At 43.8% G+C, this 18,981-nt stretch overlaps 1 protein-coding gene across 1 annotated transcript in view; it reads left to right on the top strand.

Annotated features, from left to right (window-relative positions):
• Positions 1-18,981, top strand: part of LOC120042809 (mitogen-activated protein kinase 1-like) — a 41,623-nt gene that overhangs the window by 11,646 nt on the left and 10,996 nt on the right. The window contains exons 2-3 of the mRNA XM_038987619.1: positions 18,001-18,241; positions 18,530-18,644. Of these exons, the coding sequence (XP_038843547.1) occupies positions 18,001-18,241; positions 18,530-18,644 (356 nt within the window). The remainder of the gene's footprint in view (positions 1-18,000; positions 18,242-18,529; positions 18,645-18,981) is intronic.

The raw sequence follows: 18,981 nt of genomic DNA, 5'->3' as shown, positions 1-18,981 counted from the left end.
TATTATGAGTATTTCTGTAAATTTGATGTGGCTCTCTGCAAAATCACCGGATGCTTGGGAACTACTGAACATAAAGCGCCAATGTAAACTAAGATTTTTGGATATAAATATGACCTTTACCGAACAAAACATACATGTATTGTGTAACATGAAGTCCTATGAGTGTCATCTGATGAAGATCATCAAAGGTTAGTGATTAATTCTATCTCTATTTCTCCTTTTTGTGAATCCTCTCTTTGGCTGGAAAAATGGCTGTGTTTTTCTGTGACTTGGTGGTGACCTAACATAATCAGATGGTGTGCTTTCGTCGTAAAGCCTTATTGAAATTGAACACTGTGGCTGGATTTACAACAAGTTTATCTTTAAAATGGTGTAAAATACTTGTATGTTTGAGGAATTTTAATTATGGGATTTCTGTTGTTTTGAATTTGATGCCCTGCACCAAACAAACATCCAGTGAAAGTGCAGAGAGCCACATCAAATTACAGAAATACTCATCATAAACATTGATCTAAGATACAAGTGTTTAACATACATTTAAAGATAAACTTCTCCTTAATGCAATCGCTGGGTCAGATTTCAAAAAGGCTTTACGGCGAAAGCACACCTTGCGATTATGTTAGGTCAGCGCCTAGCCACAGAAAACCATACAGACATTTTCCTACCAAGGAGAGGTGTCAAAAGTCAGAAATAGCGTTAAAATTAATCACTTACCTTTGATCTTCACCGGATGGCACTCCCAGGTCTCCACGTTAGACAACAAATGTTTGTTTTGTTCGATAAAGTCCATTTATGTCCAAATACCTTTTTGTTCGCACGTTTAGTCCAGTAATCAAAATGCACAAGGTGCGAGCACAAAGTCTAGATGAAAAGTCAAAAAAGTTATATTACAGTTTGTAGAAACATGTCAAACGAAGTATAGAATCAATCTTTAGGATGTTTTTATCATAAATCTTCAATAATGTTTCAACCGGAGAATTCCTTTGTCTTTAGAAATGAAAAGGAACGCAGCTCGTGCTCACTAAACTAATGGCTTTCTGCCAGACCCCTGATTCAAACAGCTCTTATTCGCCCCCCCCCCCCCCCTTCATGGTAGAAGCCTGAAACAACATTCTAAAGACTGTTGGCATCTAGTGGAAGCCTTAGGAAGTGCAATATGACTCCATAGACACTGTATATTGGATAGGCAATAACTTGAAAAACTACAAACCTCAGATTTCCCACTTCCTGGTTGGATTTTTCTCAGGTTTCCGCTTGCCATATGAGTTATATTATACTCACAGACATCATTCAAACAGTTTTAGAAACTTCAGAGTGTTTTCTATCCAAATCTACTAATAATATGCATATCCTAGCTTCTGGGCCTGAGTAGAAGGCAGTTTAATTTGGGCACGCTTTTCATTCAAAATTCCGAATGCTGCCCCCTACCCTAGTGAAGTTAAACAAATGGATAGTCATTGGCTCAGTGACTGGAAGTCTATGGGAATAGCTAGCGTGTCATGGCTCTAATGCTAGTAGTGAAGTACAGGCCCTCATGTCACATTACGTATATGTAACATCAGGCAAACCACACCTTTTATGATCCTTTATATTCAACTACCATTGTCTGGGTCTCTGTTACCCGTACTGTGTCTATGTCTGGGTCTCTGTTACCCGTACTGTGTCTATGTCTGGGTCTCTGTTACCCGTACTGTGTCTATTTCTGGGTATCTGTTACCCGTACTGTGTCTATGACTGTGTCTCTGTTGCCTGTACTGTCTAGCTGTCTGGGTCTCTGTTACCCGTACTGTGTATCTGTCTGGGTCTCTGTTACCCGTACTGTGTATCTGTCTGGGTCTCTGTTACCCGTACTGTGTATCTGTCTGGGTCTCTGTTACCCGTACTGTGTATCTGTCTGGGTCTCTGTTACCCGTACTGTGTATCTGTCTGGGTCTCTGTTACCCGTACTGTGTATCTGTCTCTGTTACTCGTACTGTGTCTGGGTCTCTGTTACCCGTACTGTGTCTGGGTCTCTGTTACCCGTACTGTGTCTGGGTCTCTGTTACCCGTACTGTGTCTATGTCTGGGTCTCTGTTACCCGTACTGTGTCTATGTCTGGGTCTCTGTTACCCGTACTGTGTCTATGTCTGGGTCTCTGTTACCCGTACTGTGTCTATGTCTGGGTCTCTGTTACCCGTACTGTGTCTCTGTCTGGGTCTCTGTTACCCGTACTGTGTCTCTGTCTGGGTCTCTGTTACCCGTACTGTGTCTCTGTCTGGGTCTCAGTACGGGTAACAGAGACCCAGACAGATACACAGTACGGGTAACAGTCTGGGTCTCTGTTACCCGTACTGTGTATATATTATATATAGTACTGGGACTAGACTCTGGCTGTGTTAATATATGTATCAGTTGATACTGGGACTAGACTCTGGCTGTGTTAATATATGTATCTGATACTGGGACTAGACTCTGGCTGTGTTAATATAAGTATCATCTGATACTGGGACTAGACTCTGGCTGTGTTAATATATGTATCATCTGATACTGGGACTAGACTCTGGCTGTGTTAATATATGTATCATCTGATACTGGGACTAGACTCTGGCTGTGTTAATATAAGTATCATCTGATACTGGGACTAGACTCTGGCTGTGTTAATATATGTATCATCTGATACTGGGACTAGACTCTGGCTGTGTTAATATATGTATCATCTGATACTGGGACTAGACTCTGGCTGTGTTAATATATGTATCATCTGATACTGGGACTAGACTCTGGCTGTGTTAATATATGTATCATCTGATACTGGGACTAGACTCTGGCTGTGTTAATATAAGTATCATGTGATACTGGGACTAGACTCTGGCTGTGTTAATATATGTATCATCTGTTACTGGGACTAGACTCTGGCTGTGTTAATATATGTATCATCTGATACTGGGACTAGACTCTGGCTGTGTTAATATATGTATCATCTGTTACTGGGACTAGACTCTGGCTGTGTTAATATAAATATCATCTGATACTGGGACTAGACTCTGGCTGTGTTAATATATGTATCATCTGTTACTAGACTCTGGCTGTGTTAATATAAGTATCATCTGATACTGGGACTAGACTCTGGCTGTGTTAATATAAGTATCAGTTGATACTGGGACTAGACTCTGGCTGTGTTAATATATGTATCATCTGTTACTGGGACTAGACTCTGGCTGTGTTAATATATGTATCATCTGTTACTGGGACTAGACTCTGGCTGTGTTAATATATGTATCATCTGGTACTGGGACTAGACTCTGGCTGTGTTAATATAAGTATCTGATACTGGGACTAGACTCTGGCTGTGTTAATATAAATATCATCTGATACTGGGACTAGACTCTGGCTGTGTTAATATATGTATCATCTGATACTGGGACTAGACTCTGGCTGTGTTAATATGTATCATCTGTTACTGGGACTAGACTCTGGCTGTGTTAATATAAGTATCAGTTGATACTGGGACTAGACTCTGGCTGTGTTAATATATGTATCATCTGATACTGGGACTAGACTCTGGCTGTGTTAATATATGTATCATCTGATACTGGGACTAGACTCTGGCTGTGTTAATATAAGTATCATCTGATACTGGGACTAGACTCTGGCTGTGTTAATATATGTATCATCTGATACTGGGACTAGACTCTGGCTGTGTTAATATATGTATCATCTGATACTGGGACTAGACTCTGGCTGTGTTAATATATGTATCATCTGATACTGGGACTAGACTCTGGCTGTGTTAATATATGTATCTGATACTGGGACTAGACTCTGGCTGTGTTAATATAAGTATCAGTTGATACTGGGACTAGACTCTGGCTGTGTTAATATAAGTATCATCTGTTACTGGGACTAGACTCTGGCTGTGTTAATATATGTATCAGCTGATACTGGGACTAGACTCTGGCTGTGTTAATATATGTATCATCTGATACTGGGACTAGACTCTGGCTGTGTTAATATATGTATCATCTGATACTGGGACTAGACTCTGGCTGTGTTAATATATGTATCATCTGTTACTGGGACTAGACTCTGGCTGTGTTAATATATGTATCTGATACTGGGACTAGACTCTGGCTGTGTTAATATAAGTATCAGTTGATACTGGGACTAGACTCTGGCTGTGTTAATATAAGTATCATCTGTTACTGGGACTAGACTCTGGCTGTGTTAATATATGTATCATCTGTTACTGGGACTAGACTCTGGCTGTGTTAATATAAGTATCATGTGATACTGGGACTAGACTCTGGCTGTGTTAATATATGTATCATCTGATACTGGGACTAGACTCTGGCTGTGTTAATATATGTATCATCTGTTACTGGGACTAGACTCTGGCTGTGTTAATATATGTATCATCTGTTACTGGGACTAGACTCTGGCTGTGTTAATATATGTATCATCTGTTACTGGGACTAGACTCTGGCTGTGTTAATATATGTATCATCTGGTACTGGGACTAGACTCTGGCTGTGTTAATATATGTATCATCTGGTACTGGGACTAGACTCTGGCTGTGTTAATATAAGTATCTGATACTGGGACTAGACTCTGGCTGTGTTAATATAAATATCATCTGATACTGGGACTAGACTCTGGCTGTGTTAATATATGTATCATCTGATACTGGGACTAGACTCTGGCTGTGTTAATATGTATCATCTGTTACTGGGACTAGACTCTGGCTGTGTTAATATATGTATCATCTGATACTGGGACTAGATCCATGTCCCTTGTAGTGTTAGTTTATCTGGATCATATGTACAGTTGTAATTTATACTAGAAATGCATGGCATTTTCGGGCTTGATGTTTTTCAGAGGTGTAGGCGATCGCTCTTAAATGTTTGCAAAGTGGGGCAGCCAATTCTATAAGGTGTCGCTGCGCCCCTCGTACGAGCTTTGGGGAGAACCCTGGAGTGTGTGTGTTTGTACGAGCGGGTTTGTACAAGTGTGTGTGTGTGTGTCTGTCCTGCGATGACGTAAGGAGGCTGGAATGGAGCCTTGATCCCTGGTAAATTCCAGTCTGCGTGCTGTATCAGTGAGAGCTTCCTGTGGACAGCCAGCCACCTCTTCTCCCCTTTGATAACATGGCTTCATGTCAGTTGAATTCATAAAGTCTCACTGGTCATCTCTTTCCTGGCTGGGTGAGGCAGGTCTGGGATCCAGCCACTACAGTCCCAGTGAGTCAATACAAGGTACAAACTGTCCCTTAATCTGATAATAGAGGTTATGGATTAGCTGTTCAATGTCTCTGAAGGAGATTATATTAACCCTGTAGTCAGGGTCTCTGAGATTATATTAACCCTGTAGTCAGGGGTCTCTGAGATTATATTAACCCTGTAGTCAGGGTCTCTGAGATTATATTAACCCTGTAGTCAGGGTCTCTGAGATTATATTAACCCTGTAGTCAGGTCAGGGGTCTCTGAGATTATATTAACCCTGTAGTCAGGGTCTCTGAGATTATATTAACCCTGTAGTCAGGTCAGGGGTCTCTGAGATTATATTAACCCTGTAGTCAGGTCAGGGGTCTCTGAGATTATATTAACCCTGTAGTCAGGTCAGGGGTCTCTGAGATTATATTAACCCTGTAGTCAGGGTCTCTGAGATTATATTAACCCTGTAGTCAGGGTCTCTGAGATTATATTAACCCTGTAGTCAGGCTCTCTGAGATTATATTAACCCTGTAGTCAGGGTCTCTGAGATTATATTAACCCTGTAGTCAGGGTCTCTGAGATTATATTAACCCTGTAGTCAGGGTCTCTGAGATTATATTAACCCTGTAGTCAGGTCAGGGGTCTCTGAGATTATATTAACCCTGTAGTCAGGCTCTCTGAGATTATATTAACCCTGTAGTCAGGGTCTCTGAGATTATATTAACCCTGTAGTCAGGTCAGGGGTCTCTGAGATTATATTAACCCTGTAGTCAGGTCAGGGGTCTCTGAGATTATATTAACCCTGTAGTCAGGCTCTCTGAGATTATATTAACCCTGTAGTCAGGCTCTCTGAGATTATATTAACCCTGTAGTCAGGCTCTCTGAGATTATATTAACCCTGTAGTCAGGCTCTCTGAGATTATATTAACCCTGTAGTCAGGGTCTCTGAGATTATATTAACCCTGTAGTCAGGTCAGGGGTCTCTGAGATTATATTAACCCTGTAGTCAGGCTCTCTGAGATTATATTAACCCTGTAGTCAGGGTCTCTGAGATTATATTAACCCTGTAGTCAGGTCAGGGTCTCTGAGATTATATTAACCCTGTAGTCAGGCTCTCTGAGATTATATTAACCCTGTAGTCAGGTCAGGGGTCTCTGAGATTATATTAACCCTGTAGTCAGGCTCTCTGAGATTATATTAACCCTGTAGTCAGGGTCTCTGAGATTATATTAACCCTGTAGTCAGGCTCTCTGAGATTATATTAACCCTGTAGTCAGGTCAGGGTCTCTGAGATTATATTAACCCTGTAGTCAGGTCAGGGTCTCTGAGATTATATTAACCCTGTAGTCAGGTCAGGGTCTCTGAGATTATATTAACCCTGTAGTCAGGTCAGGGTCTCTGAGATTATATTAACCCTGTAGTCAGGGTCTCTGAGATTATATTAACCCTGTAGTCAGGCTCTCTGAGATTATATTAACCCTGTAGTCAGGGTCTCTGAGATTATATTAACCCTGTAGTCAGGGTCTCTGAGATTATATTAACCCTGTAGTCAGGGTCTCTGAGATTATATTAACCCTGTAGTCAGGGTCTCTGAGATTATATTAACCCTGTAGTCAGGGTCTCTGAGATTATATTAACCCTGTAGTCAGGTCAGGGGTCTCTGAGATTATATTAACCCTGTAGTCAGGGTCTCTGAGATTATATTAACCCTGTAGTCAGGTCAGGGGTCTCTGAGATTATATTAACCCTGTAGTCAGGTCAGGGTCTCTGAGATTATATTAACCCTGTAGTCAGGTCAGGGGTCTCTGAGATTATATTAACCCTGTAGTCAGGTCAGGGGTCTCTGAGATTATATTAACCCTGTAGTCAGGGTCTCTGAGATTATATTAACCCTGTAGTCAGGGTCTCTGAGATTATATTAACCCTGTAGTCAGGGGTCTCTGAGATTATATTAACCCTGTAGTCAGGGTCTCTGAGATTATATTAACCCTGTAGTCAGGTCAGGGGTCTCTGAGATTATATTAACCCTGTAGTCAGGGTCTCTGAGATTATATTAACCCTGTAGTCAGGGTCTCTGAGATTATATTAACCCTGTAGTCAGGTCAGGGGTCTCTGAGATTATATTAACCCTGTAGTCAGGGTCTCTGAGATTATATTAACCCTGTAGTCAGGTCAGGGGTCTCTGAGATTATATTAACCCTGTAGTCAGGTCAGGGGTCTCTGAGATTATATTAACCCTGTAGTCAGGCTCTCTGAGATTATATTAACCCTGTAGTCAGGCTCTCTGAGATTATATTAACCCTGTAGTCAGGGTCTCTGAGATTATATTAACCCTGTAGTCAGGGTCTCTGAGATTATATTAACCCTGTAGTCAGGGTCTCTGAGATTATATTAACCCTGTAGTCAGGTCAGGGGTCTCTGAGATTATATTAACCCTGTAGTCAGGTCGGAACAAGAGGAAGTTGTTGTGGCTGACACCTCAACACCAACCAACCAGGGTGTAGTCACTAGAAACCAAACCGGGAGGGAGGGACCTGAATTTCTACCTGAATTTGTCCAATAAGAATCTCTCGTTTTTGTTGCAAAACATTTTCGTGGCAAAAAAAAAGTGGTAAGTGGAGGGGCGGAACAGCGTTCGCGGTGTGTGTTTGACCCCTCACTCCCTGACGACTGTAGGGATGAGTGTCAAAATGTTTCCCATCATGGCACCTATATTTCTGCTGTCCCTGTCTGACTGCCGTTACGGCAACCTACCACTCTACCACTGACATCTACAAACCCAACACTGTTGTCATTTTAAGAGAAGGGTTTAATGTGGGGCTTTAGTCCAGCTATCACTGCTAGTAGAGAAGGGTTTAATGTGGGGCTTTAGTCCAGCTATCACTGCTAGTAGAGAAGGGTTTAATGTGGGGCTTTAATCCAGCTATCACTGCTAGTAGAGAAGGGTTTAATGTGGGGCTTTAGTCCAGCTATCACTGCTAGTAGAGAAGGGTTTAATGTGGGGCTTTAGTCCAGCTATCACTGCTAGTAGAGAAGGGTTTAATGTGGGGCTTTAATCCAGCTGTCACTGCTAGTAGAGAAGGGTTTAATGTGGGGCTTTAATCCAGCTATCACTGCTAGTAGAGAAGGGTTTAATGTGGGGCTTTAATCCAGCTATCACTGCTAGTAGAGAAGGGTTTAATGTGGGGCTTTAGTCCAGCTATCACTGCTAGGAGAGAAGGGTTTAATGTGGGGCTTTAGTCCAGCTGTCACTGCTAGTAGAGAAGGGTTTAATGTGGGGCTTTAGTCCAGCTGTCACTGCTAGTAGAGAAGGGTTTAATGTGGGGCTTTAATCCAGCTGTCACTGCTAGTAGAGAAGGGTTTAATGTGGGGCTTTAATCCAGCTATCACTGCTAGTAGAGAAGGGTTTAATGTGGGGCTTTAATCCAGCTATCACTGCTAGTAGAGAAGGGTTTAATGTGGGGCTTTAATCCAGCTATCACTGCTAGTAGAGAAGGGTTTAATGTGGGGCTTTAGTCCAGCTATCACTGCTAGTAGAGAAGGGTTTAATGTGGGGCTTTAGTCCAGCTATCACTGCTAGTAGAGAAGGGTTTAATGTGGGGCTTTAATCCAGCTGTCACTGCTAGTAGAGAAGGGTTTAATGTGGGGCTTTAATCCAGCTGTCACTGCTAGTAGAGAAGGGTTTAATGTGGGGCTTTAATCCAGCTGTCACTGCTAGTAGAGAAGGGTTTAATGTGGGGCTTTAATCCAGCTATCACTGCTAGTAGAGAAGGGTTTAATGTGGGGCTTTAGTCCAGCTATCACTGCTAGTAGAGAAGGGTTTAATGTGGGGCTTTAATCCAGCTATCACTGCTAGTAGAGAAGGGTTTAATGTGGGGCTTTAATCCAGCTGTCACTGCTAGTAGAGAAGGGTTTAATGTGGGGCTTTAATCCAGCTGTCACTGCTAGTAGAGAAGGGTTTAATGTGGGGCTTTAATCCAGCTATCACTGCTAGTAGAGAAGGGTTTAATGTGGGGCTTTAATCCAGCTATCACTGCTAGTAGAGAAGGGTTTAATGTGGGGCTTTAATCCAGCTATCACTGCTAGTAGAGAAGGGTTTAATGTGGGGCTTTAATCCAGCTATCACTGCTATTTATTTTATAAACAGGGTGATTTCAACCCTGAATGCTGATTGGCTGACATACCATGAATGTCAACCATGAATATCTGACTGTGGTTTGACAAAATATTTATTTTAACTGCTCTAATTTTGTTGGTTGAGGCACCTCGGGGGTTGTGATATATGGCCAATATACCACGGCTAAAGGAAGTGTCCAGGCCTTATTTAGAAAGTAAACCACTGACTCTCTGGTGTGGGCTGTTCTGTGTGCTTCGATGTAGTAGGGTTAATGAGGGTTTTGACAAGTGAACCGCAGGATAGGTACCCTGTGTGTGAAGGTTTTCACTCCCAGTCTCAGCCAGAGAGCTGATTGTGGTAACCACAGAAATAAATGGAACAAGCGATCACTCAAATGTGTCCTATGAAACCATTTTTACTTAAACAGGTATCTTGTCACAAAGTAATGTACGCTTCATGGCCAAAAGTATGTGGACACCCTTTTAAATGAGTGAATTTGGCTATTTAAGCCAGTATAAAGTCAAGCACACAGCCATGCAATCTCCATAGACAAACATTGGCAGTAGAATGGCCTTACTGAAGAGCTCAGTGACTTTCAACGTGGCACCGTCATAGGATGCCACCTTTCCAACAAGTCAGTTTGTCAAATTTCTGACCTGCTGGAGCTGTCAACTGTAAGTGCTGTTATTGTGAAGTGGAAACGTCTAGGAGCACAAGGCGAAGTTGTAGGCCACACCAGAACGGGACCGCCGAGTGCTGAAGCACGTAAAAATGGTCTATTCTCTCTGAATGGTAGGAAGTCCCCGCACCAATGTTCCAACATCTAGTGGATAAAAAAATAAATATATAAATAACTAGGCAAGTTAGTTAAGAACAAGTTGTTATTTACAATGACTGCCTACACCGGCCAAACCCAGACGACGCTGGGCCAATTGTGTGCCTCTCTATGGGACTCATGGCCGGATGTGATACACCCTCGTTCAAATCCAGGCTGTATGTAGTGACTCCTTTTGCACTGAGATGCAGTGCCTTAGACCGCTGCGTCCATGTTGCAGCCACCACTATGCTTGAAATAATGGAGAGTGGTACTCAGTAATGTGTTGGATTTGTCCCAAACATAAACATATGTATTCAGGACATAAATTTAATTGCTTTGCCACATTTTTTGCAGTATTATGTTAGTGCCTTGTTGCAAACAGGATGCATGTTTTGCAATAGTTTTTATTCTGTACAGGCTTCCTTCTTTTCACTCTGTCATTTAGGTTAGTATTGTGGAGTAACTACAATGTTGTTGATCCATCCTCAGTTTATCACAGCCATTAAACTCTGTAACTGTTTTAAAGTCACCATTGGCCTCATGGTCAAATCCCTGAGCGGTTTCCTTCCTCTCCGGCAACTGACTTAAGGCGTCACCATGCTTCAGTTCGGCTGGCGTCTGCTGAACAAGTGTGCTCATATATTCCCTTAAGGCCTCCGCTTGAAAAATGGGCAAAAAGCGGCGATAGTACTGTTTGTCCTTTTAGAGATGCCGTAGCCAGTATACACTTCCTCAAAATAGTCAGAATTAATCTAAAATATCTCAATAAATTAATTTTGACGTTTTTGCCGAGGCTTTCTTAGTCGAACAAAAATATAAAAGCAACAGTTTCTAAGATTTTACTGAGTTACAGTTCATATACTGTAAGAAAATTAGTCAATTAAAATAAATAGATTCGGTTTTAATCTATGGATTTCACATGACTGGGAATACAGATATGCATCTGTTGGTGACAGATACAGTACCTTAAAACAAAGATATGGGTGTGGATCAGAAAACCAGTCAGTATCTGACCACCATTTGCCTCATGCAGTCGTGACACGTCTCCTTCACATAGCGTTGATCAGGCTGTTGATTGTGGCCTGTGGAATGTTGTCCCACTCCTTAAATGGCTGTGGAAGTTTCTGGATATTGGCGGGAACTGGAACACATTGTTGTTCACGACGATCCAGAGCATCCCAAACCTGATCAATAGGTGACATGTCTGGTGAGTGTGCAGGCCACGGAGGAACGGTGACATTTTCATCTTCCTGGAATTGTGTTCAGATCTTTGTGACGTGGGGCTGTGTATTATCATGCTGAAACATGAGGTGATGGAGGTGGATGAATGGCACGACAATGGGCCTCAGGATCTCATCACAGTATCTCTGTGCATTCAAATTGCCATTGATAAAATGTAATTGTGTTCGTTGTCTGTAGCTTATTCCTGCCCAATACCATAACCCCACCACCACCACGGGGCTCTCTGTTCACAACGTTGACATCAGCAAACCACTCGCTCACACAGCGCCACACACGCTGTCTGCCATCTACCTGGTACAGCTGAAACCAAGATTCATCCATGAAGAGGACACTTCTCCAGCGTGCCAGTGGCCATCGAAGGTGAGCATTCGCCCACTGAAGTCGGTTACGATGCCAAACTGCAGTCAGGTCAAGACCCTGGTGAGGACGAGGAGCACACAGCTTCCCTGAGACGGGTTCTGACAGTTTGTGCAGAAATTCTAGCTAACTGGCTATAATGGCAGCCAAGGACGTTCGCTTGCTTATTTGTTTGTGCTCTGATTTAGTTTACACAGATGACATGAAAAAACCTTGGTTCTATAGAAGTAGAATACTAGAATGGCCATGAATCTTCTTATGACGGTCCAAAAGTCAGCCATTGTGGTCAGGGAGTTGGTCAACCATGGTTTGCACATGCTGTGGTAAAATATTGTGTAAAACAATGAATGTGAAGAAGAATTTATGTGCACTGAATGTGTTAGCTAGCTAGCCAGACAATTTTAGAGAAATAAGTCCATACATTTTTCAATTTAACGGCCAATATTCAAACAATGCTGTCCATCCACAGCCAAACACTGGCTGACAGCAGTTGATGATGGCACTTAGACAAGTTGGAAATGCAACAAGTACGAGTGTTGTATCAATTAACACTCACGGCTTTCCAAGAAAACATTATGTTTACATATCAGTTTGGAGGCTATTTGTACAGGTTTTGTATAAACAGTATTTATACTTATACTACAATATTTTAGGTTGACTATAATTCCATTACATAATCTCTGATACATCACATGCCTTTTTATTTTCCTGCATAAGTAAAATCAGGAAATGAATCACCTCTGTCTGAAGACCCTAATGCTAACTGTACCTTGTTAAAAACCTCATCTGGTATAGTGGTTCTCTGTAATGGCCAGACGGATCATGACGAGAGGTGGGGAGTGTTGTGTTGATTTCAACCACACAGGTGTCATATCGGCTGTGACGGTAGGAACATGTTTAATAGACCCAATCAATCCAATTCCCTGCTATAGTCTCACTGAGATGATTTAACTGTGTATGGGGGATGCTATGCTAAACCTGCTGGCAGGGTTGAACTTCTCCCCTCCTCCCCCTTCCACATTGTCATAGCAATGGCCTGTTGCGTAATCCACCACACTGGCTGCAATATCTAAGGCCTTGCAGTCTGTTTCCATGGAAACACTACCACCTCTTCCTTTCTCTCTCCTCTCTTTCAATTCAATTTACTTTCAATTTCAGGGCTTTATTGGCACGAGTAACATATGTTAACATTTTCTCTCTTTCTCTCCCTCTCTCTGCCTGTCTGTCTCTCCCTCTCTCGTTCTCGCTCTCTCTCTTTCTCTCTCTCGTTCTCTCCCTCTCTCTCTTTCTCTCTCTCTCTCTCTCTCTCTCTTTCTCTCTCTCGTTCTCTCCCTCTCTCTCTCTCTCTCCCTCTCTCTCTCTCTCTCTCCCTCTCTCTGTCTCTCGCTCTCTCTTTCTCTCTCTGCCTGTCTGTCTCTCCCTCTCTCATTCTCTCTCTCTCTCTTTCTCTCTCTCGTTCTCTCTCTCTCTCTTTCTCTCTCTCTCTCTCTCTCTCTCTCTCTTTCTCTCTCTCGTTCTCTCTCTCTCGTTCTCTCCCTCTCTCTCGTTCTCTCCCTCTCTCTCGTTCTCTCCCTCTCTCTCTTTCTCTCCCTCTTTCTTTCTCTCTCATCTCTAATTTTTCTCTGCCTCTATCCTTTTTATTTCTCTCCAATTCAATTTAAGGGGCTTTATTTACATGGGAAACATATGTTTACATTGCCTAAGCAATTTAAATAGTGAAATAAACCATAAAAAAGTACAGAAAACATTACACTCACAAAAGATTCAAAGGAATAAAGACATTTCAAATGTCAGATTATGTGCAAATAGTTAAAAGTACCAAAGGGAAAATAAATAAACATAAATATTTTGTATTTACAATGGTTCACTGGTTGACCTTTTCTTGTGGCAACAGGTCACAACTCTTGCTGCTGTGATGGCACACTGGTTTTCTAATTCTTTGCGGATCTGTGTAATCTGAGGGAAATATGTGTCTCTAATATGGTCATACATTGGGCAGGAGGTTAGGAAGTGCAGCTCAGTTTCCACCTCATTTTGTGGGCAGTGAGCACATAGCCTGTCTTCTCTTGAGAGCCAGGTCTGCTTCTCTTGAGAGCCAGGTCTGCTTCTCTTGAGAGCCAGGTCTGCTTCTCTTGAGAGCCAGGTCTGCTTCTCTTCAGAGCCAGGTCTGCTTCTCTTGAGAGCCAGGTCTGCTTCTCTTGAGAGCCAGGTCTGCTTCTCTTCAGAGCCAGGTCTGCTTCTCTTCAGAGCCAGGTCTGCTTCTCTTCAGAGCCAGGTCTGCTTCTCTTCAGAGCCAGGTCTGCTTATGTCTCTCTCAATAGCAAGACTGTGCTCACTGAGTCTGTACGTAGTCAAAGCTTTCCTTAACTTTATGTCAGTCACAGTGATCAGATTTTTTGCCACTGTGTACTTTCTGTTTAGGGCCAGTTACCTGTGATGTTCATGTTTAGGCCGAGGTACGTATAGTTTTTTGTGTGCTCTAGGTTAGCGGTGTCTAGATGGAATTTGTATTTGTGGTCCTGGCGACCGGACCTTTTTTGGAACACCATTATTTTGGTCTTACTGAGATTTACTGTCAGGGCCCAGGTCTGGCAGAATCTGTGCAGAAGATCTAGGTGCTGCTGTAGGCCCTCCTTGGTTGGTGACAGAAGCACCAGATCATCAGCAAACAGTAGACATTTGACTTCAGATTCTAGCAGGGTGAGGCCGGGTGCTGCAGACTGTTCTAGTTCCCTTGCCAATTCATTGAAATATGTTGAAGAGGGTGGGGCTTAAGCTGCATCCCTGTCTCACCCCACGGCCCTGTGGGAAGAAATTTGTGTTTTTTGCCTCTCTCTCTAGCGATCTTCCTCTTTAGCTCTCTCCTCTCGGTCTAGGGTTTCACATTTTGGGGAGATGACACTAATTGTTAGATTTAAAAAAAATATTTTGTCAGGAAATGCAGCTCTGTCTCAGGGTCTGCTGGGGTGCAGTGGTTGCACAGCCTTTCCTCTACAGGGAGCCAGGTTTTCCTGTGCCTACCCTTCTCAATGGCAAGGCTGTGCTCACTGAGCCTGTTCTAATGTTTTGATCCGTAACCATGGTCAAATAGTTAGCCACGGTGTACTGTCCATTTAGGGCCGGATAAAACTGCATTTTGCTTTGTGCTTGTGTTTCTTTAAGATGTTGGCACTCCAGTGTTAAACTCTCCAGTCTAAAGGTTGATGAGTTTAGGCCCTGAATGTTCCACATGCTAACTGATAGGATGATGAGTTTAGGCCCTGAATGTTCCACATGCTAACTGATAGGTTGATGAGTTTAGGCCCTGAATGTTCCACATGCTAACTGATAGGTTGATGAGTTTAGGCCCTGAATGTTCCACATGCTAACTGATAGGTTGAGTTTAGGCCCTGAATGTTCCACATGCTAACTGATAGGTTGATGAGTTTAGGCCCTGAATGTTCCACATGCTAACTGATAGGATGATGAGTTTAGACCCTGAATGTTCCACATGCTAACTGATAGGTTGATGAGTTTAGGTCCTGAATGTTCCACATGCTAACTGATAGGTTGATGAGTTTAGGCCCTGAATGTTCCACATGCTAACTGATAGGTTGAGTTTAGACCCTGAATGTTCCACATGCTAACTGATAGGTTGATGAGTTTAGGCCCTGAATGTTCCACATGCTAACTGATAGGTTGAGTTTAGGCCCTGAATGTTCCACATGCTAACTGATAGGTTGATGAGTTGAGGCCCTGAATGTTCCACATGCTAACTGATAGGATGATGAGTTTAGGCCCTGAATGTTCCACATGCTAACTGATAGGTTGATGAGTTTAGGTCCTGAATGTTCCACATGCTAACTGATAGGTTGATGAGTTTAGACCCTGAATGTTCCACATGCTAACTGATAGGTTGAGTTTAGGCCCTGAATGTTCCACATGCTAACTGATAGGATGAGTTTAGACCCTGAATGTTCCACATGCTAACTGATAGGTTGAGTTTAGACCCTGAATGTTCCACATGCTAACTGATAGGTTGATGAGTTTAGGCCCTGAATGTTCCACATGCTAACTGATAGGTTGATGAGTTTAGACCCTGAATGTTCCACATGCTAACTGATAGGTTGATGAGTTTAGGCCCTGAATGTTCCACATGCTAACTGATAGGTTGATGAGTTTAGGCCCTGAATGTTCCACATGCTAACTGATAGGATGATGAGTTTAGGCCCTGAATGTTCCACATGCTAACTGATAGGATGATGAGTTTAGACCCTGAATGTTCCACATGCTAACTGATAGGTTGATGAGTTTAGACCCTGAATGTTCCACATGTTACCCGATAGGATGATGAGTTTAGGCCCTGAATGTTTCACATGCTAACTGATAGGTTGATGAGTTTAGACCCTGAATGTTCCACATGCTAACTGATAGGTTGATGAGTTTAGACCCTGAATGTTCCACATGCTAACTGATAGGATGATGAGTTTAGGCCCTGAATGTTCCACATGCTAACTGATAGGATGATGAGTTTAGACCCTGAATGTTCCACATGCTAACTGATAGGTTGATGAGTTTAGGTCCTGAATGTTCCACATGCTAACTGATAGGTTGATGAGTTTAGGCCCTGAATGTTCCACATGCTAACTGATAGGTTGATGAGTTTAGGTCCTGAATGTTCCACATGCTAACTGATAGGTTGATGAGTTTAGACCCTGAATGTTCCACATGCTAACTGATAGGTTGATGAGTTTAGGCCCTGAATGTTCCACATGCTAACTGATAGGTTGAGTTTAGGCCCTGAATGTTCCACATGCTAACTGATAGGTTGAGTTTAGGCCCTGAATGTTCCACATGCTAACTGATAGGATGATGAGTTTAGGCCCTGAATGTTCCACATGCTAACTGATAGGATGATGAGTTTAGGCCCTGAATGTTCCACATGCTAACTGATAGTGATTTCATGTTGCAGAAAGAAAGAATAGCAGTCAGAAATACAGTAACTACTACTGAGTAAAGAGATTAACTGACTAACTTCCTCTCTCTCTCCCCCCAGCTCTGACTCTAACCTGCTCTCGCTCTCTCACCCCCCCGCTCTCCCTCTCTCTACCCCCCCTCTCTCTCTAACCCCCCCTCTCTCTAACTCTCCCTCTCTCTACCCCCTCTCTCTCTCTCTCTCTCTCTCTAACCTCCCCCTTTTTCCTCTGTCTCTCTAACCTCCCCCTCTCTCTCTCTCCAGCTCTGACTCTAACCTCCCCCCCTCTCTCTCCCCACCCCCACTCTCTCTCTCTCCAGCTCTGACTCTAACCTCCCCCCCTCTCTCTCTCCACCCCCACTCTCTCTCTCTCCCCAGCTCTGACTCTAACCTCCCCCCCTCTCTCTCCACCCCCACTCTCTCTCTCTCCCCAGCTCTGACTCTAACCCCCCCCCCCTCTCTCTCTCCACCCCCACTCTCTCTCTCTCTCCAGCTCTGACTCTAACCTCCCCCTCTCTCTCTCCACCCCCACTCTCTCTCTCTCCCCAGCTCTGACTCTAACCTCCCCCCCTCTCTCTCTCCACCCCCACTCTCTCTCTCTCCCCAGCTCTGACTCTAACCTCCCCCCCTCTCTCTCCACCCCCACTCTCTCTCTCTCCCCAGCTCTGACTCTAACCTCCCCCTCTCTCTCTCCACCCCCACGCTCTCTCTCTCCCCAGCTCTGACTCTAACCTCCCCCTCTGTCTCCACCCCCACTCTCTCTCTCTCACCAGCTCTGACTCTAACCTCCCCCTCTCTCTCTCCACCCCCACTCTCTCTCTCTCTCCAGCTCTGACTCTAACCTCTCCCCCTCTCTCTCTCCACCCCCACTCTCTCTCTCTCTCCAGCTCTGACTCTAACCTCCCCCTCTCTCTCTCCACCCCCACTCTCTCTCTCTCTCCAGCTCTGACTCTAACCTCCCCCCCTCTCTCTCTCCACCCCCACTCTCTCTCTCTCTCCAGCTCTGACTCTAACTTCCCCCTCTCTCTCTCCACCCCCACTCTCTCTCTCTCCCCAGCTCTGACTCTAACCCCCCCCCTCTCTCTCTCCACCCCCACTCTCTCTCTCTCCCCAGCTCTGACTCTAACCTCCCCCCCTCTCTCTCTCCACCCCACTCTCTCTCTCTCTCCAGCTCTGACTCTAACCTCCCCCCCTCTCTCTCTCCACCCCACTCTCTCTCTCTCCCCAGCTCTGACTCTAACCTCCCCCCCTCTCTCTCTCCACCCCACTCTCTCTCTCTCTCCAGCTCTGACTCTAACCTCCCCCTCTCTCTCTCCATCCCCAGCTCTGCGTATTGCCGTGACAACAAGGTCCGCGTGGCGATAAAGAAGATCAGTCCGTTTGAGCACCAGACATACTGCCAGAGGACTCTGAGAGAGATTAAGATCCTGCTGCGTTTCAAACATGAGAACATCATCAGCATCAACGACATCATCCGCATGCCCTCCATCCACCAGATGAAGGACGTGTATCTTTTACAGCAGGAACCTTATTTATCATGGTGTCATCCGCACCTAGTCAGACTTTGATCACTGCTGTATTAATACTAGATGTTACTACAGCCAGGGGACATGTATCTGCTGTATTAATACTAGAGGTTACTACATGTATCTGCTGTATTAATGCTAGAGGTTACTACATGTATCTGCTGTATTAATACTAGAGGTTACTACATGTATCTGCTGTATTAATACTAGAGGTTACTACATGTATCTGCTGTATTAATACTAGAGGTTACTACATGTATCTGCTGTATTAATACTATAGGTAACTACATGTATCTGCTGTATTAATGCTTACCCCTCCTCTCTCAGGGTTACACCAAGTCTATTGATATCTGGTCTGTGGGCTGCATCCTGGCTGAAATGCTCTCCAATCGACCCATCTTCCCCGGGAAGCACTACCTGGACCAGCTCAACCACATACTGGGTACGCACACACACACACACACACACACAGCTCAACCACATACTGGGTACGTACACACACACACACAGCTCAACCACATACTGGGTACGCACACACACACACACAGCTCAACCACATACTGGGTACGTACACACACACACACAGCTCAACCACATACTGGTACTTACACACACACACACACACACACACACACACACACACACCACACACACCACAGCTCAACCACATACTGGGTACGTACACACCACACAGTTTGATATACAACGATTGTGTTGAACAACCTCTGATATGTAAAAGGAACAGTCTATTCATGATGTTTCTATTCCTAACAATCCAA

Source organism: Salvelinus namaycush, unplaced genomic scaffold (assembly GCF_016432855.1).
Source record: "Salvelinus namaycush isolate Seneca unplaced genomic scaffold, SaNama_1.0 Scaffold785, whole genome shotgun sequence".
Classification (NCBI taxonomy): Eukaryota; Metazoa; Chordata; class Actinopteri; order Salmoniformes; family Salmonidae; genus Salvelinus; species Salvelinus namaycush.
This window is presented reverse-complemented; position numbering and strand designations above follow the sequence as displayed.